Below are 24,274 nucleotides of genomic sequence, written 5' to 3' on the forward strand. Positions count from 1 at the left end.
TGGAATATAAAGGCTGTTAAATGGTAAAAAAACTATTTGTGAAAGTTTTTGACATATCCCTTAAACCGGGAGAGTGGTATGACAGCTGAACAAATAAAAAAAGAAACATTGAGAAGTTATACAGTATTGACGAAAAATTGCAATATAAACTTTTTTAAACTGTGAGTGAAAAAAGATTTTCAGAGGCGTTGAGACTAGAGAGAGAAAAATGTCCCATTCATTTGCTCATTACCTAAAAGATCTCTCTGTCTTTTATGTATTGCACCGCCAATAAGTTTGTTTTTACTTTTCCTTTTTTTCAGAACGAAATCTGTATTCTTTTTTTTAAGGTTTTGTGAAGGTTTTGGTTTTTTGATTGTTTGTTTACACGATACCTTTGAAGTGTTCCAAATTCCAAATCGTGGGAAAGAATGAAATATCAATGTTGTGTTTTCAATTTTGTTCAAATAACCTTTTTTTAGATCGAGATTTCTTTCAAAATTTATTGATAATTCTTTCCGTATTTTTGTAAGAGGCTCTTGTAAGTTTTCCCATGTTTTTCTTAAACAAAGTATTATCAATAACACCGAGTAAGATTGAAAAATGTATTGTCTTAGTATGATATCTCCGATATTCTTCCACCAATCACATTCACGTGTGAATTAATGATAGGATCATATTTGATGTTACATTTTAGTTTTTAAACAAAAATATTACATGCTACGGATAGATAACTAGTGTAGTTAACGAAAGCAAGGAGAATGGCGGCTCTTCAAAATCAGATTGAGATTCTTAAAGAAGAAGTGCAACAGCTGAGCCACGAAGTTGGTGTCCCAAGGGGTAAAGTGTCGGACTCTATAGAAGAGTAAGTTGAAAAAACAAAAGAAGGGTGGAAAACTAATTTGATAAGTATAAGACTATAAAAATATTAAAAACAAAATATTATTTGAATGTAGTAGTTTGAAATCTGATTAAAGTTAGATCTAGCGTAAAAAAAAAATCAACAGAATTCCTAACAAAATTGAAGATCTGATTTTAATATATTTGTTGCAGTTTGTTTAGTTGTGTCTCATTTTTGTACGGAATGATATTTTATTCGATTATCATTTTTGATTAAACTAGAATATGATTTTTGTTTAACTTTTCTTATTTTGTTTACCTCTTTGTAATCGTTGAAATGATTGATACGTTTGTTCGTGCAATTATGGCTGAATTCAAATATCCAACAATGCGAGTACTAGTGTGTTTGGAAAGTGTCTGATATTCTGATTATAGACGAACGAAATGTTAACTCGACATCTAACCGCACCCGTGAAATACATCTTTTTGCCAATACGTGAAAATGGTTAGAGCACAAGATGACGAAATTTGCACCAGAGAATATTTTTTAATAAAACAGGACGATTTAAACTAAAAAAAGTAGTGCAACTAATTTTCTAACTACTCCTTCTTTACAGAATCAGAAGCTATATCAAAGAAAATGAAGAAGATGACCCTTTCCTTCAACCAAATAAAGATAATCCCTTTTCAGAGAAGGGAGCGTGTATCATTTTGTAGGTAAGAACAAATGTAATACTTATAAAAAAGAAGATGTGGTATGATTGCCAATGAGATAACAAGAGAGCAAATGACACATAAATTAACAACCATAGGTAAACGTACGGCCTTCAACAATGAGCAAAGACCATACCCATCGGCTCCGAAATGACAAACGTAAAGCAATTCAAACGAGAAAACAAACAGCATAATTTATGAACAAATAATAATAAAAAAAAAAATTTGTAGCACAGCAACAAACGACAACTACTGAATTACAGACTCCTGACTTTCAGATCTAAGCTTACTGATATTTACTAATAGCTTGTTCAAAGCCACTAACAACTAATAAATTAATTCACGTATCGAACGGTTATTTCACAAGAGACACGGAATAGTTTACAAATTTATAAGACAACGTAATATCGGAACCAAACTTCAAGACCAAGACCGACTCATATTTTTCACTAAAAGAATATGCAATTTAAACAACAGATGTAATGTGGGATTAGAAAACCATTACTGTTTACCCCGTTTTGTTGATTTATGAATTATATATAAGGTTAAAAGCGAAATCGGCGCATATAGTCATATTTCTGTAAATTTAAACTAAAACAATATGAATTCTCGTAAAACAGTTAAAGAAATTAAATTGTATTTGCGTTTGAACACTGCATTTTGGTATAACATGACAAATTAAGGTGTTTTATCCGCTTCAATCCGTATTAGTAATCATGTTCTGACAGCTTTTCTTAACTTTTGTTTTTATCTAAAATTTGCTTTATCCTTATTTGATAGATAAATTTCCTCTGTATCTAACTTTTTTTGCAGGTTTGGAATCTATATTCTGTGATATGGTTGTGATTACAAGTGGAATAGTGGGTGTGAAATAAGTAAAATGACAAGAAATTTTAAAGAACATAATATTGTTACTAGTTGATAAAAAAATTAGTTTGTTATTTTTCTGTATGTACGATCATAAATAAATGTAAAAAAAGAACAGACAAGGATAAATATATGAACGTTCTGTACCAATATTACCGTTCCTGAGAACGTTCTGTACCAATATTACCGTTCCTGAGAACGTTCTGTACCAATATTACCGTTCCTAATGTTTTGTTTGTATTTCTTTGTTTCAATTTCACTTGGGTTAATTAAGCCAGAAGGTCTACCATGTCTTACAACTTTTTCATGTGCTCAGGTTTGTCTGTGTAAACATGGTCATATTTTTCAAAACTTTATGATGAACAAAATATGGATTGTATGTCAACGAGAAGTGTTTTTAAAGAAAATCAAATCAAAATTCCTCCAGACATTTTTTTCCAATCAACAGCCTTTGAAAAAAAATTATTTACATGAAAAAAACCCGTTCTAATGATAACGAAAGGAATGCTTGTCTTTAACAGTATAAGGCAACTAAAAAATCATTGCATCCGGAGGCGACATTTGTTTGGCAAATAAACAATAGCTTTTTACTAGTTCAGCGAAATGGACTCCACCCTAAATTCCGAAACATGCAAATGAACCTTATTTAAATAATATCACAATACTAACGGAGGCGAGGCGTTTCTTACTTGGGACAGGCGAAAAAAATGTGGCGGGGTTGAACATGTTTTGTGATATCTCAACCAACCCCCAATACCTTTATCCGATGTGGAAGAGACAACACTCAGCAATACACATAGAAAAACTTAGCAAAATGACTACTCAGCACTTGCTAGTTCCAAACCTCAATTAAGGTTACACGATACCGAATGAAGTTACGCTACGAGTTATCGTTTCTACTGCTTTTGGAATCCTTGAAATTGACGGCAAACGATTTGGTCATAAGTTCGAAAATTTCACTAAAATGTTATTAAAACCTTAAAGTACACATATAAGTTTAGTGTGAGAATTAGAAGTAAGCTTGAAAGAATTTAAAAAAAATAAACTCTTCAAAGATACCAGGCTTATAATTGTAACCTCATACGGGTGTTTCGTCAACTAAAGACACATCAGTGACGCCTGAAGCAAAAACGTTTAAAAATTCAAAAAAATGAACTTTGTGAGATAGATTCAAACATCGTTACTCTAAGCTTTTTGTTTTCCGAAGCTTTTTTTCTGAGAAGATCTTCAATTAAGAAATAATTGATGCAAGCTCTACTTTTTTGTAGTTTTAACATAGGTAGGCTAGGCATTATATTCGTGATTATTTTTGCCCTAGCGATATGGCATCGTTTGGAATAGGTCACTAATTTGTCAACAACGGTGAAGAATTTAGACGAAAACTGAAATAATTCATGAGGGTCTAGAAGGGGGGGGGGGCAGCATTTCGCTATTCTTTAAATTTTGAGACCATTTTTCTCTCTTCTTAACTTTTTGTCTATTAATTCCCAATTTGAGACATAATACTAGTATTATTTTAATAGTCTCTTTTCTCTTTTTTTCTCCCTTTAATCTGTACTTTTCACCATCATTCCCTTGTATGTAAACCCCACCCGGACACTCATCCATGGATTGTCAAACCTCGAACTTATTCATTATAGCATGTCGGCGTAATTGTGGTCAAACCGTATTATTATGTGAGTTGTTGTGAGAGTATCGTAATTACCGAAGTCGTGGTGACACTTCCGACCAAGAAAAAGGTCAAAATTTCTCAACCATTTGCTGTTTATCTCAAAAGAATATTTAATGCCTTTGAAGTTCAAAAAGACAATTACAACAAAAGTATCTATTTTTTTTTCAAGTTTAATATGATCATATTTATTCTAGTAGAAATAAAAAAAAAATTTCTTGTGTGTTCTGACATTTGTAATTTTGAACGTTGTAGCCATCAAGATTTGGCAATTCGCCGTTTCAGAATCTAATGCATCCTGGGTAATATTTTCAAAAGCGTACACCAAAGCGTTTTGATTGGTTTAAAACGTTATAAACAATGGAAATTCAACCAATGACGTAACGTTATTCTCACTTTGGGGTAGGAACAATGAAATTACCCATGATGCTTTATATTCTGAAACGGCCAAATTATATGTCTCTTTCTAAATAGTTTTAGAATATGACCTTATACGGAACCTAATTGGTCTGAAATTTCAGAAAGTAAAAAAAAAGATTCAGATAATAATGGATTTATTTGTATTTTAAGAGAAGTCTAAGAACAGTAATTCTTAACTACATTTGCACCTCTGTTTACAAAAAGACTTCCCAAGCTCTGTTCTCACTATGAAATTTGAAGTATCGCAATAGGGAAAATTTTTGTTGGTCAGTATGGAGACAACACTTACTTATGAGCTTACATTAAATAATAGGTCATTAGTGTTGACCCAAACTTTAAATGTAACACAATGTTATAAAGAATATTTATGCCTCATATAATCCGATTGAGAGTAATCTCTTGCAAACTTTACATAGGCAAATTATATTCTTATTTAAAGTGTTTCTATTCAGTATATATAACGGATTTCTTTTACTATTGGAGTTCCTTTTTTCATCAAGAAAATATGAATTGAATGATAGAAGGATATACGCAGTTATGCAGATTTTCAATTTTGTAATAGTTTTCTGTTGGATTTGTACTATCAAAACAGTAGGATCTGGAACAATAACGGATACTTATGGAAATGTAGCATACGGTAACGGTACGATATCCTGGGCGGACCCACCGTCGGGGATGTCGTACAAAACGGTAAATGGTTATGATCCAGGAACTCTGTCCATGTTATACGATGTTGTCCGGGGATTTGTAAACACTGTCCAGTCACAACCATTTCCATTCAGTAAGTTTTAACTAATTTTTGTACGAAGAACTAATTACTTATTGATTTTAAAACACGTAATACTAGTACTCTATATCGTTATTCAGAGTAGGCGCCATGAAATTACATAAAAGTTTACATGTACAGTCTTAGGCTTTCTTTGTGTACTGTTGTTTGTCTGTTTGTCTTTTTATTTAGCCATGGCGTTGTAAGTTTATTTTCGACTAATGAGTTAGAATTTTTCTTTTATATCTTTCGCCTCTGAAAATCTTATTACATTTGTACATAACCATAACTCATAATACCCTCTGAACTACTCCCTTCCCATAGAAAGATCCATGCTATGGTGTATAACTTTGGTGTACGTGATCTTATTAGTTACATAGTGTGCTAGCAAAATGAACTAATATATGATTTCTTCTCGTCCCTAGTATGCCTAACATATGTTCTACTTAAAGTTAAACAACCAATAATAACTATTCAGTCAAATTGTAAAATTTACAAAATACAGTTGTATTGTTAAGCCTTACCGGATAGCACGAACGGACGCCTAACGGATGCAAATAAAAGTTGTCCGTTGACAAAATTGTTATCCGTTGGGAGTCCGTTGAGGTACTGACCGGATAAAACGGACGTGTAACGGATGCATAACGGACACACACCAGATATGTAACGTACGAGAAACGAACACGTACCGGACAGATCGGATGTCGAACGTACATCCAATGGACGAGTACCAGATAAAACGGACACATAACGGAAGCGTACCGGATAAAACGGGTGAACAAGATATACGGAAAAATCAAAGGCGACAATAATAATACATGTAAATCGCGTAAATATTCAAAATGTTTCTGTGTAACTGGTTTTAGTTAGTTCTTCAAATTTCCGCCAAAGGGCACTGTCTGGCCTGAAAATGAACTGCTTGATTGTGTTGACGTGCCTATACTCTAAGATCGATTATGAATAATAAGAATTCATGAACCTTAAGAAATCTGACATACCAATAATTGGCATTTCTGACGCGATATTTTCAATTGGGATTTATCCGTTTCAGATCCGTTCATCATCCGTTTTATCCGTTTTACGTCCGTTTCTCATCCGTTCAACATCCGTTTTATCCGTTAAACGTCCGGTAGAAGTCCGTTGGTGAATTTATCTTCCAGACCTCCAACGGATGTATAACGGACACGTAACGGACACGTAACGGATACAAAACGGAAACGAAACGGACGTCCAACGGACGTTCATCGGACAATTTATCCGTTGGACGTCCGTTCAAAGTTTTGAACATGCTCAAAATTTTCCACCAGACAGAACGGACGTCGACGGATAAAACGTATGCTTAATGGACATGCAACGGATATGGACGGACGTCTAACGGATAAGAACGGACGTCTAACGGACATGAACGGATTGAAAAAAAGTTATCCGTTAGGCGTCCGTTCGAGCTATCCGGTAAGGTGTGACCGAGGCTTTAGAATTGAGGGAGGATGTTTTGCATTTCTATCCAATAACGAACGGTGTCTATCCGCTTTTAATAACCTTTGTAAATCATTTTGAGACAATTGATGACCTCACAACGGCAAAAACTCTTCCACTTCTCTACATGTATACATCTCCATTCAGAAGCACACATGATTCCAGTCGACCACTTTGATATACTCACTTATTCATTCATCTAATGTTTGTTGTCTGAAATATTCTATGAACTTTGTGTCACTGGGCGTCTATTCATTAGCCAGCAAATAAGCTAGCTATCTTTAAATTTTGATTATAGTTTTTATACTTTTTTTTATTCTATCTATTTGAGTTTGTCACTATTGCATACCTTGAATTAAGGATTAAGGTTAAACTGGATGCTTTGAAAGGAAAGAAGTGAGGATCTGATATCTCATGCACTTCTAAGATGCTACCGTTTGAGACACTCGAACAAAGTTAGTCTTCAAAGAGGTTATTTCTTTCCGAATTTGTTCACCCCTTGTCACCAAGTAGCTAAGTAGCATCTGTGTTTTATAGCTAACTCCTCAATTGAAATAAATAACTAATTTGTTTTGCTCAAACGACGCCACTGACGAAAAACTATCATTGCAGACTTTGCATTTCTGATATTTACTGAACTGATTCAGAAATATAAAATAGTTATTTTAGTAAAGGAAGATGTGGTCAAACGACACAAAAAGCGTGTATAGACTTAGCATACGACTTTTGGCAAAGGGCAGTTCAAATTCATATGAACGATTCTCTTAGATACATTGCATAACACTACTTATAAACCACTGTCTTGAGATCAGACGCACACGGCCAATTAACTTAAAAAAATCTCCCGCTGAAAAAAGGTGAAAGTCAAACAATGAAATAAAAAAAAATTGGTTAAAATGAGACAAAGAAATAAATTACGTTTAGTTCGTTACACAAAATGACCACCAGACATATTACACAATTTGTTTCAATAAACTGAATATTGTTGTCAGATGATTCTCATTGAACTCTTTATATTAATAAAGTTAAAATTGTTTAAGAAGTCATTGTATGATACAATGTAAACTTAGGGTTATTTTCTGCATATGAACACTATAAAAAATCTCACTATTTTAAATTGTAGATATAATAAACGATGTTTTAAATGGAGATTTTGATATAAGTACTCGTTATATGGAAGTAAGTACAAAAACTTGGACAAAGAAAGACAAATATTATTCTCTTTAGTTTATAATAATTTAAGAATGAACAAGGATAAGAAAAAGACAAATTTTTAATGAATGAATTCAACAAATGTAATAAATTATAATTTGTTTTTTATGTTCGAACCTCGTGCATATTTATGTTTGTAAGATAAATATGAAGATGTTGTATGCCAATGAGACAACTATCCAGCAGAGACCAACAGACGATAATGTTAGAAATTATATATAACCGTACTGCCCTCAGCAATGAGCAAAACCCAAACCGAATATTAAGCCCCAACATTGAAAAATATAAAACAATTTAAACGAAAAACAAATCGTCGGATTTCATCGAAAGTATTTAACGTTACCGAAAACAATCGTGGCAGCCAATAATAAAAAAAAAGCAACTGAATAATAGGGTTCTGGAGGTTTTGACTATGCAAATACATAGAAATTCTAATTCTGGAACTAAATTATAAACTACCTGGCATCAAAACGTAAAGGAATAACTTAGCAAACCATGTTTGTCTAGGGTCAGGGTAGTGTGACAGAAGTACACAGTCGGAGCTACCACCCAAAAACCTCATGCATTTAATATCGGTCATTAGTATATTTATCGATATTTTGTAAAACCTCTAGGGTATCAAGTTGTCTATATATTCGTCCCTGTTTCTCCTATTGAGCAACCGTAAGAGATGTCCGTTTGCATTTTCACAATCATACAATTACGCAGCTCTCTACAAATTCAAAAGTCTTTGCAACACATCATTGAAGAGCCTGGACTGTGATTTGTCTGTTGAAAAAAAAAAAGTTCTGCCATACTCACTTTTCCCAGTGACAGTCCAAACAGACCTTCGTTATGCCGGTTGACTTACTTACTAGAACGAACATATCAGTTGTATTGTTTTGGTTTGCATACTGATAAATATTAAGAGAAAAAATATAAATCAATAGATCCTGATGTAAAGCTAGGTATGTGATGTTGTGGAACATTAAAAAGAATGAAAGCAAAAACTGTAAGACCATACTAAAGGGCATTTAAGTCTGATATTTGGATATCAGATGAAGATAAAGTTTTGAAAAAAATGATAATTCATTGAAGTTATACAATTTATTTCAAAGAATCACATTTTCACATGTAATTGAAAGAATCACATTTTGTAGAAGAATCGCAACTATAAAATATTGTTATTTAATTTAAGCTTATAGACGTAGTTACGGGGTTTGCTGTATGTTTCGTTATTGGTCTGTTGTTTGTCATCTTTTTCCCGCTATGTGGATGTTGTTTCTGTTGCTGTCGATGTTGTGGAAATTGTGGAGGAGATCTGAAATACGTAAGTTTAAAGAACTTTCACTATTACAATATTTTTAATTCATAATATATAAATGTAATACCAAAAAAAAAAAAAAAAATACTAATCGGCTGTTTATTAGTTGAATATTGGTCCTCAAATTTTAAGTGAATTCATGATGTACGCCACAAACCAACTTATTCATGAACATATTCCAAACAGCTACAATCTTCATAGATTTTAATACTTTACATTGTTTATCTTTCTGTTTTATTTGCTTTTTGATAAGTTAAGTTCTCTATATCTCATTTTATTTTTTTATGCCCTACCTACGATAGTAGAGGGGCATTATGTTTTCTGGTCTGTGCCTCCGTCCGTCTGATCGTCCGTCCATCCGTTTATCCGTTCGTTCGTTCGTTCGTTCCTTCGTTCGTTCGTTCGTTCATCCCACTTCAGGTTATAGTTTTTGGTCAAGATAGTTTTGGATGAAGTTGAAGTCCAATCAACTTGAAACTTAGAATACATGTTTCCTATGATATGATTTTTCTAATTTTAATGCCAAATTAGCGTTTTTACCCCAATTCATGGTCCATAAACATAGAAAATGATAGTGCGAGTGGGGCATCCGTGTACTATGACACATTCTTGTTTTTTTATTATAAAATTGCAAATCATTTCAATATGACTAAGTATTGATTGTTCTTTACATAAGTATATTGCGTCTTGTAGTTAATAACATAACATTTGATATTTCTTAGACAGCATTGCATCCTATTTGTTTTTGGTCCATTTGTTTTAGTGTAAACTTTAAAAATATTAAAACTATTACTTGCTTCTAGCTCTGCACTTCCTTCGTCGGAGATAAGAACGCAAGCAGATGTATTTTAGTCACGTTTTGAAATAAAAGTAGCCAATATTACTAAAAACAATATTCCTTTTAAACAACATTTACCATAGTTAAAAATTCTCAACATAAAGGTATATTTAAATATTTCAATGTATTATAAATAAACATTTAAGATTAAGATTGTCTGTTTATTAAAGGAATTAACTTTTTGAAAACTATCAAATCCACCACGCGTCGGTAAAATTAATAAGAGTTTATAAACTATCTTGTTTTCTTAAGGAAATATCAATGTGACAATACAAAAAGTTAAAGATCGTCCGATTCAATACCTTTACTATAGTCGGTCATCATGACAAACGTTCTTCAGCTTACAGTGTATTTTATCACAATTCTCCAATTTTTAGATTGGGGAAGATGTTTCTCATTGTATATAGTTTTAATATATTTACCCAGGAAGAAGACCCTAATGAAGACTGTAAGAGAATGGGATTTGCACAAGCACTGTTTATAATGTCACTTCTCTTGGCGTAAGTAAAGAAGATCAGTGTCCACATTGCTTTATCCAGTAAAATAAAATTATTGAAATAAAACTGTTCATGCTGACAGTATCATATACAATTTTTGTAATGGGGGAAAAAAATCCAGAAAAAATTCAGGTCAGAAAAATCTTTTCAGGGATCTTGTAAGATGAAACTTTTGAAACACATAAATCGTTTGAAATTATATTTTTTTTTAAATGTGCGAGAGGACACGCGGGTAAACGTCAATGAGACACACAAACTCGAATTTAGATGTACACATACCATCCTCAACATCTATAAACTAGTATCTTTATAGTCGACCATACGGTTAAGGATTAATCTCAGCCGTACGGATGCATATAATTGCTTACATCCATGGAATTTATTTGAACTTTGGTGGATAGGTGTGTCAATGGCAATCAACCATATCTCCTTATTTTTTTTTTATAAAAATTAATCAAATTTTAAATCACGAATATTTACATACTGTTACCAACATGAGTTAAGAAATGTACATTAAGTGATATAGAACGAAGCAATATTCGTACCATACACGATGAATGATTATGCCATGGTAGCATACATATGTCATTTCTTTAAGTAGAAAGTAGTCATACATTTTGTTTCCATTTCATATTTGCGTAGCGGATTTTTTTTAAAAGTGTTCAACACATTTTTGAGGTTACTTCGAATAGACAGAAAAAATATTAGTCATTCCTTATAAATTAATTTTACACTTTCAGGACGTCAGCAGCTTGTGTATACATAACCAATGACAACTTTACTGTAGCCATTAAATATGCAGATACGTCTATTGCTGACAACTTAGATGATGTCAACACATATATAAACAATACTATTATGGTAATTTTTTCCATTTTTTTTGTGAATATTATATTAAAACTACTATTGATATTCCACGTGGATATCATAGATGGTGTACACAGCGCTGTCAGTAATGTCTTTTGCAGTTCTGTAATGTTAATGCGTTAAGCTAATAACTTGTCATCTTAATGTTCCCTGATATAAATATGTTATTCTCTCTTCTCTATCAAGTTTGTTCAAATGCAGATTCTACTGTCATTGCGATATGATCCTCAAATCTAACAAATATGAACAGGTAATATACATTAAACTATTTTGATTCTTATTTCAAAGCAACACTCTGGTATAATCTTTATTTTGTCTAATGATCCAAAGTGCGTTCAAATCTCACAATCCGACAAGCATTCATCTTTTTAATTTGTGTCTTTTACCAGTTTCATTTGCAATAATCGGTAGACTTGAATACTGTTTTCCTATTTGTGTTTCATCGTCATTTGCAGGCTATCCGATACTTATTAACTTTGCTGGTCGAATGCTTGTCTTGGGCTCTTTAAAATGTCAAATACCCTGCATTGTGTTTGTTAGTATGCTTCAGAAGCAACTTTTTCTAACGATATTACAGCAGAAGGTATCGAGTGTGTAGTTAAAGGTAATATCTTTGGTTAGCTTGCTTGTAAGCTGAACCATGAAGTCATTAATAGGTTAGGTAAATTACCCTCTTCTAAGGGGAGACCAGTTCGACAGATAAACAATATATCTGCCTGTATGACTAGATAACTCTGAAATTAGGGTAGTATACCTAACCAAATAATGACGGCACGGTTCAGCTAACAAACAAGCTAACCAAAGATTGTACCTTTACCTACACATCAAATACATTCTGCTGTAGGCCATATGTTTACTTAGTACAATGTAATACAGTTCTATCAAATTGGTCTTGCTACATTTTGGTGTAGACATGTTTGAAATATTGTTGCTTTTTCTGTTTAAAAACTCTATTACAATATACATTTGTATTCATGTATTTACCAGTTAAGACCCACTTCCATCATAGTTATATTGCAAGTGATAATAAGATTGTCTTATTTACATTTATATATTTAGCAATTCCAATATGTGGCAGTTGGCATGTACACTATTGTAAGCGATTCCATAACAGCTGATATAACTGGTACGTACATATATATCCATAAACCTGAACTACATAGAACTTAAAAGTGAAAACGTTTTAAATTATTTAAAGTTAAAAATGAACCAGACTGAGTACTTTGTGTACGTATGAAATCGAGAAAACACCAATCATAAATAAAATAGTACATTTTGTTTTTGCAGGTATTGGGAAGGTAATGTCGGATGCAGTTCAAGCAAATTTAAACATAACCCCAGTAATAACGGCTGTGACGGATCTGGATACATGTGAGTTGACTAAGCATAAATTAACAAAATCTAAGAATGATAAAATTTAAATCTTTGTAAAATTTTCATGATCCGTTGTTTGAAGGTTTTAAGTAGAAGTTAATAAACCTATAACACATTGCTTATTGAGAATCTGTTTTCTAGCATTCATTTAAAGTATGCTGCCACTTGATCTATGTTTATGAATTATAGTAACACATATTGGTTTCATAAATCAAGTTTACCTAACCATCTCCTATGACTCCTGGATTTTTAAATAACATTTCCTTTAATACTTTCTTTCGTTACATATCAACATTTTGTAATATTTGTACATTGAATCCTGTTAAATCGCATGAAGCTATCACGGTAGCGTGCTTACCGTGAGTACAGGAGGGCATTGATTTGACTCATGCCAAGGACAAACCAAAGACCAGGAATTTGGAATACGTTGCTTCTCTGCTTTGGACGCGGCTAGGAACTAAGACGAAAGATTGGTCGACTCGGAGTCAGAGTAACGTTCGGTTAGGTTGGTCGCGGATTTTAACGTATGAACTAGTTAGGAACAAAAACTCGACTATGCTGTCTAGTTTACAGCAGATTTCAAATATATATCACTTGATACCAAGTCAGAAATATTACAGTTGTTGTCCATTCGTTTGATGTGTTTTATCTTTTGATTTTGCCATTTGATTATGGACTTTCCGTTTTGAATTTTTCTCGGAGCTCAGTATTTTTGTGATTTTACTTTTTTTGAACATGTTCTCGTACTGATATGCATGTAATAATTGCAACTGAACGATATAAACCAATCATCATCGGAATCTTCATCGCAACTCAATACCGCATGCCAATTTTTACCTAAGTTGCATTGGTCGCTAATTTAAAACGATTGATTACAGATTTTGAGAAGTTTTCGTAAGGATGAGGCAATATGTACGTGCAAATGTTGCGAATATTTATAAAAATTTGGATCAATGCGAAAACAATTACCTAATGTCTTTAAAATAAAGTATTGTTTAAGAAGATAATTTTGAACTATTTTAGCATTGCAAGCAATAAAAACAGCGCTGGACCAATCTGTTACCGACATTACAGCTTTACAGTCAGCTGCCAATACGCTGACGACAGATCTCAATGCTCTGTCATCGGATATTGGCACTACAAAATCTAGTTGTTCCTCAGACTGTACACCTACAACAGCTTGTGATGGATTTGACGAAACAGCACTCGTAGTATCAGCGGATTTCAGTACTGTAAGTTATGCACATAGTAGTATAAAAAGTTTGTTCAGACGAGGTGGATGAGTGGTCAAGAGCGACGGACACAGAGCAGCCGGTGTTGTCTCTATATCCCAAAATAATTAGTTCGAATTCCGGCGAGGAAAAACCAAAACATTTGCAGATTTAACATTGTTGTACTAATATTAAAAGTATTTCTAAATATAAAATGTGTTTTGAGCCATATATCATCTTTACTGGTCATCCAATGGATGGATCTGTCGTAGAGTTGTCACTTGTTTACGTACTTATAAAACTGTAAATATAGTATTATGAGCTCATTTTAGCCTGCTTTTTTCCATGCCATCATCTAACATGCTTAGTAAATTACTTGAACTTATATAAATTACAGCATGCATACTTTATTCCTAGTGACACAATTTTTAGAAACCAACAAATCATATTTTATAAATAATTTGTCCTCATTCTGAATTTGTTTGAACTATTTGCCACTGTATGTTAAGCAAACAACAACTTACCTATCAATCAGCAGTGTTTCTTACCATCTTTATAAATACACTTTACTATAGTTCATGTATTAATGATAAACAAAAGATACTGTAACATTGGAAAAAAGAGACAGAAAATACCAAGGGATATTTAAACTCACAAGTAGAAAAAGAACAGACAATGCCATGTCAAAATAACGATAAAAACAAACAAAAGACATACAACAATCTACAATACACAATATAAAATCAATATCTTGAGCAACACGTATTCAACCAGAAACCCGGGCTAAACTGACATTCTTGCTCAAAGTCTTTCATGTGTAATATAAGATACATATGTGTATTACCCTCGAATATCATGTATACGACAGTACCAACACTATTAGTAATAGTATCGCAATCGACGAGCTTCGATACTTGCGTCGTAGATAATAATACTTTGATTAAAAAAGAATTTATTTGTACCACCAATATGTCACAAATCTTTTATAAACATACGTTGAAAAAGCTTTCTATATCTTGGATATTTTTGAAATTTAAACCAATACGTTTGCTTCGACTACTTTTTCTTAACTAAGGATTTTCACACATGATAAATGTTTTATATATAATTTATCATTGATGTGTCTATATTTTTTTTTCTTTAGTTGCCAGATTTAACAAGTGTACAATCATCAATAGACGGCGTTGTTGCTCAAAACCTAACTGGAATAGCACAAACCGTAAGTTCTTTTAACACACCATTTCGTTGACGAATCACGCGTCTGGCTTACTAAATTATTAGTTGTTGGTGTACGTTCCGTCCCAAACACCAGTACAGTAATGAGCATCTATACACTTGTCTGAAATATCATTGGTACAGTAATTTTCTATAAATTAACTGTTAATGAAATTTTCAAATCATTTTAATTACTAAATTGTTCTACATGCGAAGTAATCTTGGCAAACCTTAACAAACAATTTTTTTTTATTTGTTTTTACACTATTTTGATTTAAGCGCTAACGACGAGTATTTTGAAGAAGAAACAAGCGTCGGATATATAAACCACGTTTACTTTAAATTGTATATCTGCATCTGTAAAACTCTAGTCAAAAATTATAGCTGTTTTTCTTTCACTAGGCACAGTCGCAGTTGGACAACATGGAAACAACCATTGATTCCTCTACTTCGTCAGCTAGATCATGTAAGTATCCTTTAATACTAAAAAATGATTCTACAAAAACCATGACAAATTTTGATAAACTAGATTTTGGTTTAAACATTTGTACGTTCTGTTCCCTCTATGTCAATGACTTTTAATGTCATTCAAATATGAAAATAAGAAGACGTGGAATAATTGAGACCACTTTCAACCAGAGACTAAATGACATAGTTATATGGAGTTTTCTCTAAATTTTACTCGTTTTTAAAAATACAAGTTATAATCTCAAGTGATCAATAGCTCACAGTAAATACTCTAAATTTGTATGTGTGATTTCGCGTACAAACTTCCATTTGTTTGTTACATTAAACAATGTTGTATAGCATTTACCTATCTTGACAGGAATTTTAAACATTATTATACATTAATGTTCTTTTTCACTAAACAAAGTCTTTTTTCGTGAATTTTGTTTTGTGACCAGTATCATAAACTACTTCCTAAATAAAATAAAACGTTCCGATAGAAAGCTACAGAATTGTGGTTTTTCTTTTTCAGCAATTCAAAGTTCACTGGATAGTTTTAAATCAACACTGAACACGATGGTTGACGATTTTGTGACTCAAGTAAATGGTGTAAGTAGATATATAAAATGTGTATATAAGAAGGAAAAGTTAAAGACGGTTCCTGCTTTGCTTTGTAATTCAATCACATTGAAATTCAGACCTGTCGCATCCCCTACATGTTCGTTGTAGTCATATAAACGTAAAGAAATCATTGATTATATCTTAGTAATATATCGCTCTGTTATCTTCCACGTTTGTCATAATTTTTCATACTATTTCCGGTATTATTCTTAACCGAGAATATTTAACTCTTTTGAAAAGCTCTTATCTCAGAAATGCCTATGTTATGAAGTAAATGTATCTACTATATTTATAGAATAAAATAACAGTTTACAAATTGTATGGGTCCGAAGCGCTTTTCTAGATTGAATTTCAAAAAGAAAATCCAAAGCTAAATATTTGAAAATCAAGGATGTATAAGAACGAGACAGTTAAATGGCTTTAAAGTGACTGAAAAGGACCTTAAAATAGCAAAATCCGACCAAGAACAACGTTGCTTAAAGAAACAGTTCTTTTGTCCGATCCTGGAAACTATATGGATGGATTTGATGTCTGTTTTTTATGTGAAAAAAATTAAAAAAATGAATTATTGATTTCTAAATTGACGGTCACTGAAACAAAGATATAGCTTAATAAATCGAAAATAATGCCTCCAATGATTCTGTTAGCCCGAAGAATCAATGGTTTTGTTTTGAAATTTAAACAGCGCGATAAATATTGATTTGCTGGATAAGGACAATCCTAATATAAGCGTATGACACACGTTACATTATGTTATATAATCAACTTTAGATATAAATTGATATTAATGGTAAATTAAAATGACCTTACCTCAAAATCAATCTGAAAATAAAACATAAACCAAGCTTCAATAGATATAAATACGGATAAATCTAGGAAATGAAATAACTATTACGATTCTACACTGTTCATCATATTTGCATCATTATAGGTAATTATGGACTTGTAGAGGTAGAGAAATAAAAAGAAAAAAAGACAGAATTAAGGAGCATACATTGTAGATTTTTTTTAATTGTCTAAGATATAATATGTCTGATTGTATATATTTATATAATTCTTTTTCTTTTGTCTGATTTAAAAGGCCATAGATACATATTCACTGAAAACGGAGATTGGCAAATTTTTCCAGTCTGCAATAGATTACGACGTATACAGGTTAGTTGCAACATGAGAGCGTCTATATAAATAAAGACAACAGTAGTATACCGCTGTTCGAAAGTCATAAACCGATTGAGAGAAAACAAATCCCGGTTACAAACTAAAACTGTTGGAATCAATTATAAGAGGAAATCAACAAAACAACAAATACACTAAAGTGCAACAAAACACCAAACGACAATGTAACACACACAGCAACAAACAATAAGATAACAATTGCCATTTTATACTATATTCTTGAAATACAGAAATAAAAAAAAAACCCAAATATATCTGAAGAGACACATTTGTATTCTAAGTGCAAGGCTCACAATATAAAAGTTGTTAAATCCATGAAAGGTATGAGAAGAGGCATATTTGGCCTCCCTTTTTCCCGATTTGAGAAACTTTTATGTTGAAACCCATCCTGCATGTGAAATGACCTATAGTATCTGTTCTTAAACGTATCACCTTATTTTGTTGAATCATGTACTCAGTTTCTGCAAAAAGAGACCTCAAAAGGGCCATATATAAGAGTTATAAATACTCTGTATTTGTCCTATAAAAATCGAAATAATTCCTAACGCTTAGTGTAAAATATCAAAAAATATAATGTCTACCCATCTTCAAATGAGAATAGAGTATGACATGAAGAAATTATTTCTTAAATTGAATACTGTTTTACATTTTTACAAATTAACATAAAATAAAAAAAAATCTTCAACGATATACGTGTTTCTATTTTTGACATCATCTAGTTTATGAAAATATTTTCCTTCTCCGATTGATTGTGTCTTATCACCTGCAGATCATCAGATCTTTTAAAAAACAACGTTGTTTATCATTTTAAAAACAAATACGATTACAAATGCTTAACGTAAATAAAATAGTTGAAAAAAATCAATGTTTTATGCAGTTTTGCTTATACATACACATATCAAACATAACATTCTTATATATCATACTCAGTCCTGAACATTGTCGGAAAATGTGGAATATATTTATCAAACACAAAGAAAAGCAGGTCTTCCAGTTTTTCTTGTTTTCGAATTCATATGTTTCTGTTGAATATTTTTCATTTGTGCAATTAAAAGAAAGAATACTGTTTAGCTACTCGTAAACCTTTTCAAGAGAATATATTTTGTTTAATTTGTTTTCCAGATGCATATTGATTATTATACCCCCGCTTTAAAAAAAGGGGGGGTATACTGTTTTACCTCTGTCTGTCAGTCCGTCCGTCCATCAGTCCGTCCATCAGTCCGTCCGTCAGTCAGTCCGTCCCATGAAACTTTCGTCACATTTTTCTCAGGAACTACACATCCACCCTTTCTGTAATTTGGTATCAACATTTATATATGTCAGCCATACCGTGTGATGCGTTTTCAGATTCATCACTCGACAACTTCCTGTTTACCGAACACTTGTCTGATTTTACACATGATAGCCAAGTTGAAAATTTTCGTCACATTTTTCTCAGGAACTACAGTACAAGGATTTCTGAAATTTAGTTTCAGGATTTATATAAGTCAGCTATACCGTGTGATGCGTTTTCAGATTCATCACTCGACAACTTCCTGTTTACCGAACACTTGTATGATTTTACACATGATAGCCAAGTTGAAAATTTTCGTCACATTTTTTTCAGGAACTACAATACAAGGATTTCTGAAATTTGGTTTCAGGATTTTTATAAGTCAGCTATACCGTGTGATGCGTTTTCAGATTCATCACTCGACAACTTCCTGTTTACCGAACACTTGCATATTTTTACACTATTAATATTATCCACTTGCGGCGGGGGTATCATCAGTGAGCAGTAGCTCGCAGTTTCACTTGTTTTATTTGATTTTTAGACAATATTTTGGTTACGGATTGATGGGATTATTCTCTTTTATACCACTGTTAATGATTGGTGGAATTATGTGCGGTTGTTGCTGTGGTGATGCTGAAGCCAAACCATCAGAGAGACCATGCTGTTCAAGTTGTGGAGGATGCCTTATGATGCTGTAATATATATATAATAAATTAATATTGTTTAATGTTGCTTTTAAGTAATAATTTTTCACACAGAGTAACTAAAAATATTTCTTATACAGAGTTATTTAATTGAAGAGTTTTTGTTTTATTAAGAAGTTATAACTATATTTCTTTTATGATTACAATAGTCCTTACTATTTCTGATACTGTTCTCTTTGCAATTTGAAACTTGAAGCACGACTTAATTTTTTTACCAGCAGCTAATGCACTTTCAGGGTAAACATGTCGAAATGTACTGTTACATTGTTTATTTGTATATTTCTCTGTCAGCAGTGTTCTTGCATTGATTTATATTGTAATCCTGACATGTAATGTTGTCATTTTAGCGGTATATTTAACATAACAATAAAGCGCGAGGTTTTGCTAGCCTCAAAACCAGGTTCAACTACCATTTTGTTTTAAAATATACTATACCAAGTCTAGAAATTGGCAGTTGTTATCTAATAGTTAGTTTCTGTGTATGTTGCATTGTCGTATGTTTTTTGTTGCACTTCAGTATTTCTGTTGTTTCGTTGTTTTTATCTTATAATTGATGTGTTTCCCTCGGTTTTACTTTGTAACCAGGATTTGTTTTCTCTCAATCGATTTATGATTTTTGAACAGCGTATACTACTGTTTTTTTTTTATTTAGAGCTTGCCTTAATAAAGGAACTTTGAGCATTATTAGGTATGGTATTCAGTTTTATCTTTTAAGTTTGATGTAAAAATTCCGGTCGTGCAGAGAAAAATGCCTCTTTATCTGAACTTTGATACAGTAATAATATTTTATCGTCCACGATTTTTTGTGTTGTTTAGTCGCTGTGTTTTTGTCTTCAAACTTTAATTTCACCTTTATTCATTTTACGGTTTAAAATCTTCAATCAATTCATATTTTTTTCTTCTCTTGAAGTTAGAAATTCATATTTTTTATTAATCAGATTAATCATGAAACAATATAATTTATTCAAACAATGTAAACTCGATTGAAAAGTGACGACACCAATGACATTTATGATGTACACATAGGTAGAGGTAAACAATTTTTGAATTATTTCGCTTTTTGTAGATCATTTAGAATTCATTGACTTTTACACACAATGCTTTGTTTATTTTGTAGTGCTGTAGCCATCATGTTTTTGATTGGCGCATTGTTGATGCTGCTAACAACTGTTACCTTTATGATTGGTGGAAACTTGGAAAAGATCTGCCAATCGTTTATTGATCTCACCGTATTTAGTGATGTATGCATATTGAATCAAACCATTGCATCGTTTTAGACCAATAGAACCCCAGTGGAAGTGTAATTTCTTGGTGTCTGTCGTTCGTTACCATATATCTCGTCATATTTTTTGTTGAATTTATACAATGTTGATAAAACCTTTATAAGGTAAATGTGTTTAGAATCCCCAGTAGGATACAGAAACTTCTCATTTTTGTTCTGATCGAGAAAAAAAAACCTCAAATCTTAAAACCGTCTTGAAGTTAAAATTTGGGGACTGCCTGCACACATCTATGCTTTATGGTGGCAAGGAACCTAATTTGTAATTTTTAAAGACTACTAATATATGTAAAACAAAAACCTATGATTATTTATTCTGATATGTCAGTTGAATATATTCTTCGAATTGAAAAAGCTAAAAAAAAAAGTATTGAATGAGAGACATTAAACGACAAAAAATAATTGGATGAATAGTATTCGATGTAATATGAATAATACTACAAAATTTACGTAAAACTCCAATTGGAATCACATTTACATCTAGTTTATTTGTAATAACACTGCCAATACAAAACTTACGGCAAAAATATAAAAAAATTATGTCCCATGCATATCTTATCATGTGGAGACAGAAAAATATAAGACAATACTGAATTGTGTTTGGACCTTTAAATTGTCAAACAGAAACAAAGGTTCAACACAGAACATTCGGGTTTCCGTTTATTTGATACAGGCAGAAGTGCAGTTATAACTATTTGACATTATCATTCAATATTTGTTTTATATTACTCAAAAATTTATTACTCAATATATTATATTTATTATTCAATGTACTTCGTATTTCCCCCCTTTTCGATGTGATGCTATCTATAATAAGAGCTCTAAAAACTATAAAAGAGCATAATTATGACCTTAATTAACATTAATTTATCCATCGAGTGACCTGATTGCATTTCGCGTTTGTAATCTTCAAATGAAAACAACAAACTAGCATTTGTTTTCATTTCTGAAACGTCTACCTTTGACGTCAAATGTTGTTCCTTTGTTTTTAGTTTATAGACCAAGGTGCTATTCCAAGTTTCCATCTTGGAACGATGATACTAGGTGATCCAACTGTCAACATTAGTGTTTACAGCCTAATCTTGTAAGTGTTATGGTAAGGTCCATGTGTCAAATTTGAAATTTTAAATGTAATTCAAGATGAATACGATATAGTTTTGATAGAAAAAAAGCATTGACAATAAAATAAAATAAAACAAACACGTGTCCATAGTACTCGGATGCCCCATCCACACTATCATTTTCTATATTCAGTGGACTGTGAAAATAGTGTAAAAAATCTAATTTGGCATTAAAATAACAAAGATCATCTCACAGGGAACATGTGTACTAAGTTTCAAGTTGATTGGACTTTAACTTCATCAAAAACTACCTTAACAAAAAAAATAAACTTAGAGGGGACAGACGGATGAACAAACGGACGAACGGACACACAGACCGGAAACAATTATGCCAATAAATAGGACATAAAAATATAATAAGCTTTTTTTTCATGCATACCAACTTGAAACATAAGACAACCTTTTATTATGTTACAGAACAATTATCATGAAATAATCCATTTCATCTGAATTCTAATTGTCAAAAATAATAATATTTCATTAAGCTCATTATCAGAAAATATAACATTTGTATTTCAAGCTATATCTTAATCTTAAGATTATTCATTTTCAGAGGATGTCGAATGAACAAGGCACCCTTCACAATTTTGAGCCTTGATAAAATTATCCCTATAGACAATTATCTGAACTATTCTACGGTAAATATGATATTGAATTGTTAATTCACCCTATAAACTTGCCAACTAACGGCAAAGGAATGAAATAACAGCAGCATTTGACAGCAGAAGGAAAACGAATCACAAAATAATAAAGTTTCTTTATAAATAATTTCAAGCAGCCTTTAGTGATACTATAACTATTCATATATGAAACCTACATACATATAATAATACATAAAGCAACTAGTACATTTTTGGCGTACATTATTTGGGATTTGACGTCTCTGATGAATGTGCACTCAGAAAGCGCTTCGAACCCAAATAATAATTACAATATTTTTTAATTTTTAAACGCAACACATAATGAAAATAAGCATACCAATTTTGTCAGATTGTTTTGTAATCATTGACAAGTAAATAATGATCAATGGATGGGTTGAAAGCACTTCCTTGCTACAGATCTCGGGGGTCAATAACTATAATTTTATATAGTTAATGTCTGTAAGTCGTATTTCCGTGTGAATTCTATTAGATGTATAGCATTACATGTTATACTCCACAACTATGTTAATTCTACTGATAACATATAACAGAGGATTGGTGGATCCATTTATCTCTTGTGCTTACTAGTCTGCCCAAAGAGATTTACTTTATCAACTGAAAACAAAAAGATTGTATATACTAAAAACTCTTACGACAGAACAATAACCACACCAAAGAATAAAGTTTTTGTATACCCACAACTTACGACAGCAACAATATAACTTTGTACAGCTACAGATTTCAAACGCAAAAAGAATAGAGAAATTATGCTACTTGAAAAAAATGCGTGATGAACCTGAATGAGTCAGCAACTGTTAAACTAATTGTTATTTGGTATTCATTAATGACATGTGATGTCATATTGCATTGCATTGATGCCCAATCATTGCAATTCTAGTAACCCAAAATGTAGAACAATTGGATTTTATATCTTGTTTTAATTTCAGTATCTAACTAGTATTGATTCAGATATAAATGGTATCAGTAGTTCAGTGGACATTAGTAGTTTTCAAGTGTTAACACCAGATATGGAGTCAAGTTTGAATGACTTTTCAAACTCTGGCATCGACGGAATAGATTTTGCTGCCATCAATACTTCAGTAGGTTTTTCTTTCTGTCGAATTATAAAAAAAGAGAATACCTTACATGTCAGGGTGCTGATATCCTATCTGCATTATTGATCAACGTTTTTTTTTCAATATTATATTTGTTATCTGGTAGACAAAAGTTCACTATTCATCTCTTTTAATCCAACTGTAGGGAGATGATTTAAAGACATAAAATAACGGAAGAAATGTAAAACATTATTAGAGAAATCGTGGTAACATTTTCAATTAAATATTGTAAATATCGGAGTAGCACATATTTTTACTTTTAGACAATATTTAATTCGATCTGTTTCACTATTTTAATTTATTTACAAATCAGGTTATTACAAATGCATTAACACATCATATAGTTATATCTCTAAGTCTAGACATCCATGCTTTGAAATAAAAATATAACCAATAGTATTCAACAGATTTTGTCTGTTGTTGAATAAACATTCTACAGTTTCTAAGTTGTGTAAGCCAAGTCTCTCGACGACTTTAAGTTTTTAAAGATGGATTTTTCAGGATGGGGATAAGTACCAAAGTGAGTGCAGTATTCTTTTGTATCATGACCATTATCTGGCAGAAACCGTATCTATGAAAAATGATATCTTATATTAATATTAACATATGTGTAATATTGATGCAAAATATGGCTTATAAAGAAATAATT

At 31.9% G+C, this 24,274-nt stretch overlaps 1 protein-coding gene and 1 long non-coding RNA gene across 3 annotated transcripts in view; both read left to right on the forward strand.

The window, feature by feature from the left end:
• The first annotated feature begins 130 nt into the window (after positions 1-130).
• On the forward strand, positions 131-2,463 carry LOC139518422 (uncharacterized). The gene is made up of 3 exons (XR_011663342.1): positions 131-844; positions 1,437-1,536; positions 2,347-2,463. It is a non-coding gene; the product is annotated as an uncharacterized lncRNA (long non-coding RNA).
• A 2,491-nt stretch (positions 2,464-4,954) lies between these two features.
• Positions 4,955-24,274, forward strand: part of LOC139519488 (prominin-1-A-like) — a 28,277-nt gene continuing 8,957 nt past the window's right edge. For both annotated transcript variants that reach the window (XM_071311598.1, XM_071311599.1), the window contains exons 1-17: positions 4,955-5,270; positions 7,855-7,910; positions 9,121-9,252; positions 10,511-10,584; positions 11,322-11,442; positions 12,508-12,574; positions 12,736-12,819; positions 13,846-14,054; positions 15,178-15,252; positions 15,651-15,714; positions 16,228-16,304; positions 17,398-17,471; positions 19,307-19,459; positions 20,587-20,710; positions 21,741-21,832; positions 22,423-22,507; positions 23,458-23,610. In XM_071311598.1, the coding sequence (XP_071167699.1) occupies positions 5,027-5,270; positions 7,855-7,910; positions 9,121-9,252; positions 10,511-10,584; positions 11,322-11,442; positions 12,508-12,574; positions 12,736-12,819; positions 13,846-14,054; positions 15,178-15,252; positions 15,651-15,714; positions 16,228-16,304; positions 17,398-17,471; positions 19,307-19,459; positions 20,587-20,710; positions 21,741-21,832; positions 22,423-22,507; positions 23,458-23,610 (1,884 nt within the window). In that variant the 5' untranslated portion in view covers positions 4,955-5,026. The remainder of the gene's footprint in view (positions 5,271-7,854; positions 7,911-9,120; positions 9,253-10,510; positions 10,585-11,321; positions 11,443-12,507; positions 12,575-12,735; positions 12,820-13,845; positions 14,055-15,177; positions 15,253-15,650; positions 15,715-16,227; positions 16,305-17,397; positions 17,472-19,306; positions 19,460-20,586; positions 20,711-21,740; positions 21,833-22,422; positions 22,508-23,457; positions 23,611-24,274) is intronic.

The sequence above is a fragment of the Mytilus edulis genome, chromosome 4, assembly GCF_963676685.1.
Source record: "Mytilus edulis chromosome 4, xbMytEdul2.2, whole genome shotgun sequence".
Classification (NCBI taxonomy): domain Eukaryota; kingdom Metazoa; phylum Mollusca; class Bivalvia; order Mytilida; family Mytilidae; genus Mytilus; species Mytilus edulis.